This window comes from Aphanomyces astaci (assembly GCF_000520075.1).
Source record: "Aphanomyces astaci strain APO3 unplaced genomic scaffold supercont1.6, whole genome shotgun sequence".
Lineage (NCBI taxonomy): Eukaryota > Oomycota > Saprolegniomycetes > Saprolegniales > Verrucalvaceae > Aphanomyces > Aphanomyces astaci.
Window position 1 is genome coordinate 1,616,239 of NW_009798269.1, and position 3,584 is coordinate 1,619,822.

A 3,584-nucleotide genomic window follows, 5' to 3' on the forward strand; every position below is an offset into this window, starting at 1 on the left:
GCCGCCCAACTCACACGGCAGCATCGCGTTCAGCACGGCGTGGACTACGTCCGGAAGCCCCCGCAGCAAGCGAGGACGACCTTGCACCAACACCAACACGACCTTGGTCCCCGTGGCCGCCAGCGCCCGGACGTACTCTTGCTGACCGCGAGGCAAGTCCAAGTCGTCAATGTCGCCCTGTTTCTCCGCGTACGGCCCTTCGCCTAGCACCACGACCGTGTAGTCGGACCGAGAGGCTTTCTTGACTGCATCAACCAGCACATCTTCGGTATACGCGCCGTGGATATCGACCCCTGATATGGCTTCGATGGCGCAGGAAGGACACGCGACGCGCAGCGCGTCTTGGACTGTCTGTCCGTGCGGAAACAAGGCGTTGTCAGACGACAGCCCCTGCCACGCCAGACTCCATCCCCCGCAGAGGTTCCCGATACTGGCGATGGATGGACCCGTGAGGAAGATACGACTGGATACAGCGATGGGCAATGTCGAGTTGACGTTCTGGAGCAGCACGATACTCTCGGACGCGAGTTTGTACGCGAGTCGTTGGCTGGCCGCGTCGCCCACCAAGTCGACGACGTCCTTGCCGGGCACGGGGACCTCGTACAGGTTGAGACATAGCTTGAGTGCCGTGATGCGCCAGCATAAACACCTGAGCGGGTAGGCCTCGTATACGAGTCTCTTCGCATCCCCAACACACATACACACCTATGTACAGTACAGTACACACAAACATCGCAAGTACACCAACTGGACGCCCGCGCTACCGCAACGTGCGACTACACCTCATCGTACTGCCCAGGACTGCCCAGGCAGTTGCGGAAAACTGAGTTGGCTGTCCATTTTCTGCCCAAATCTTCAAAATTCTAACCAATGAAATCATCGCAGCTATTTGTTGGCGATTTTCACAATGGCTCACAATTGGCAAGTTTAACCGGAAAGCACAATAACGAGCATCCCTTTGAACGCAACGTCGTGGCGTAGCAACTTTACTAGCAACTTGTTAATATTTCGTAACTGGTGCCATAACGTAAAAGTCCAATTTAAGAACACTTTTTCCGAGACGCTGGTGTGGAAGGAATGTAACTCGACTTGTAGGCATCGGATTATAATTCTAGAATATGTTACATTAAGCCAAAATCCAGGCCTATTCGGGAGTTATGAATGCAACATGATTTCTGTTATAATTCATTATCATTCACATCACTTTGTCCAGTAACAGCTTAAAACAAGCGGTCCAATTAAGGTGCACCATTTTAGGGTTAGTCTTTGTACACCCATTTGCATATTTTTTTGTGCGGGTAGGTTAAAAACTGCCTTTGTAGGAATTGATTGGCTAATTCGTGCACCTTAAATTGGATCGAGCACCTTAAATTGGACTTTTATGTTATGCGATATTGTTAGAACTCGCGACGCGTTACAAATTATGTCCAATGATTTGATGTCATTGACATCATTTTCACCAATCAAGACCCTCGCCTATGTTCTGGACATCAAAGAGATTTTTGTGTTGTGGTTGGAAATCGTAATGTAAGTTCCACTACCTTCATTATTTTATCCAATCAATGAATGTTATGGTTTTTATTGGACATATGGTGTTAAAGACTACAGATCGGCCATCCTCAGGAGGAGACGTTTTACTATTAAACGCCTCTGTTCTTTCAGTTAAACCCACGAAACGTTGACGTTAAATCATTATTAGTTACGTTTTTACCTGGTAATTAGGTTAAACATTGTGAATAATCCGGATACAATGAAAACGTTCGTACGGATAAGTGCTGTATACAAAGACCAAGATATACGTGATACTCCTTTTCGGCCAAAATGTACCTGGTTCCGTACAAAAAGGTTGGTTTAAATTCTATTACTCGATTAATTTTTCACCAATCGAAAATCTGAACCGTAACTTATGTTGGGCTTGTCCAGTTCTACCGTTATTACGGTATGTTTTCCTAACTGTAAATAATATCAATACAAAGTTGGAATAGCTGTCGAAAGTCAAGGCATTTATTTGTAGTCTTTTGGTGACTTGGTTGAAAAGCCTACTTTGCATCACTTTGTGTATGTAATCACTACAAATATAAACACGGAGCATGAGGAGATGAGTGAATTGGTTGTTCCTATACGTATATTAGATTCAGCCATCCTCCAAATTTTCCTTGCACGCCGATGGGAGACCCCAGCATCAAATGGTACAATCAACTATCACTGCCACACATCGTAACCCGTTTTCACACAACTTAGAAGTGTATTTGATGGAGTGGTGGTGAGATGCGCAGTGCCGGTGGTCACAAGCGCTGCGCATGTCATCAGCATACCACCAAGTACCCTTCTAGTGAACAAAGTAGTGTGAAAAATTGGTGGCCGTTGGTGGTCGACTTAGAGGAAACACAGAGTCGATGTGACATGGCTAGTCGTGATGATGTACTGCATGTACTGTACAATAGTCACTGGGGTAATGTTAGCAGGGTTTTTGGGCATTATTCTGGAGCGTTGGGGTAGGTGGCAGTGGTTGGTGGTAATCACTTTGACCGCTAGTCAGTACCACCGCCACCCCACCACCCACGCTCCAGAATAGCTATAGTCAAAGTGATGGTAGTGGTATTTGCCGGGGAACGATAGTTGTGACTGCTGGGGCTCCAATGGCCGTGACTGGGGTTCATTACTATGTCTACTCCTGATCTCGACAGTGGAGCTGTATGGTGGTGATTGCAGGGTAGCTGTTGCTGTGCCATGCTACGAGAGTAAAAGTTGAGGTAACAAGAGTTGCTTAGGCAGGATGGGTGGGTCTGGGTTGTATGAGTTATTTGGCGAGCATATGCCATGGCCGCAGGAGCGGCGGTGGTGGTTAGCCAGGTTCCGGGGTCGTCCCGTACTACTTTACATCCTCCTAAGCGTACGATTCGTACGCTTAGGAGGGAGGACGAATCGAGTGCGCAGGCTCCACCGTAGTGGTGACGTGGTCGTCAGGGAGAGCCGAAGCGCGAGCGCCAGGACAATTAATAGTAAGTAGTACGTCGTCAAAGAAGTATCGTCTTGGAAGCTTGAAGCTCAAACATGCATGAGTATACCTATTTTCTAGCGATGTGATTGGCCCAATGAAACGTAGTGCAATATGCTTTACGTGTTCCCTATTTTCTTGAACAAATAGTTCCTCAAATTTAATCACTAGGCATTTGTAAGTGAAATTAATTAAATCCTGGCCAATTTGTTCAGGTGAGCTCAGCACGATGGCGTACAATTAATAGTAAGTAGTACGTCGTCAAAGAAGTATCGTCTTGGAAGCTTGAAGCTCAAACATGCATGAATATGCCTATTTTCTAGCGATGTGATTGGCCCAATGCAACGTAGTGCAATATGCTTTACGTTTTCCCTATTTTCTTGAACAAATAGTTCCTCAAATTTAATCACTAGGCATTTGTAAGTGAAATTGATTAAATCCTGGCCAATTTGTTCTCAACAAATCGAAAATGTAATGCGTGGTGCAGTTATTGTCGCCCATATTTCATGTCATTTTCTGAATTATGACGAACATGATTCACAGCTCGTGTATCACTTTATTGGTGACCTCGTGCCTATGGGTGGTC

At 46.2% G+C, this 3,584-nt stretch overlaps 1 protein-coding gene across 1 annotated transcript in view; it reads right to left on the reverse strand.

The window, feature by feature from the left end:
- Positions 1-840, reverse strand: part of H257_03894 (hypothetical protein) — a gene marked incomplete at both ends in the record, with an annotated part of 1,959 nt that extends 1,119 nt beyond the window's left edge. Inside the window, 2 exons of the mRNA XM_009828193.1 lie at positions 49-678; positions 793-840. Of these exons, the coding sequence (XP_009826495.1) occupies positions 49-678; positions 793-840 (678 nt within the window). The remainder of the gene's footprint in view (positions 1-48; positions 679-792) is intronic.
- Positions 841-3,584: the final 2,744 nt, after the last annotated feature.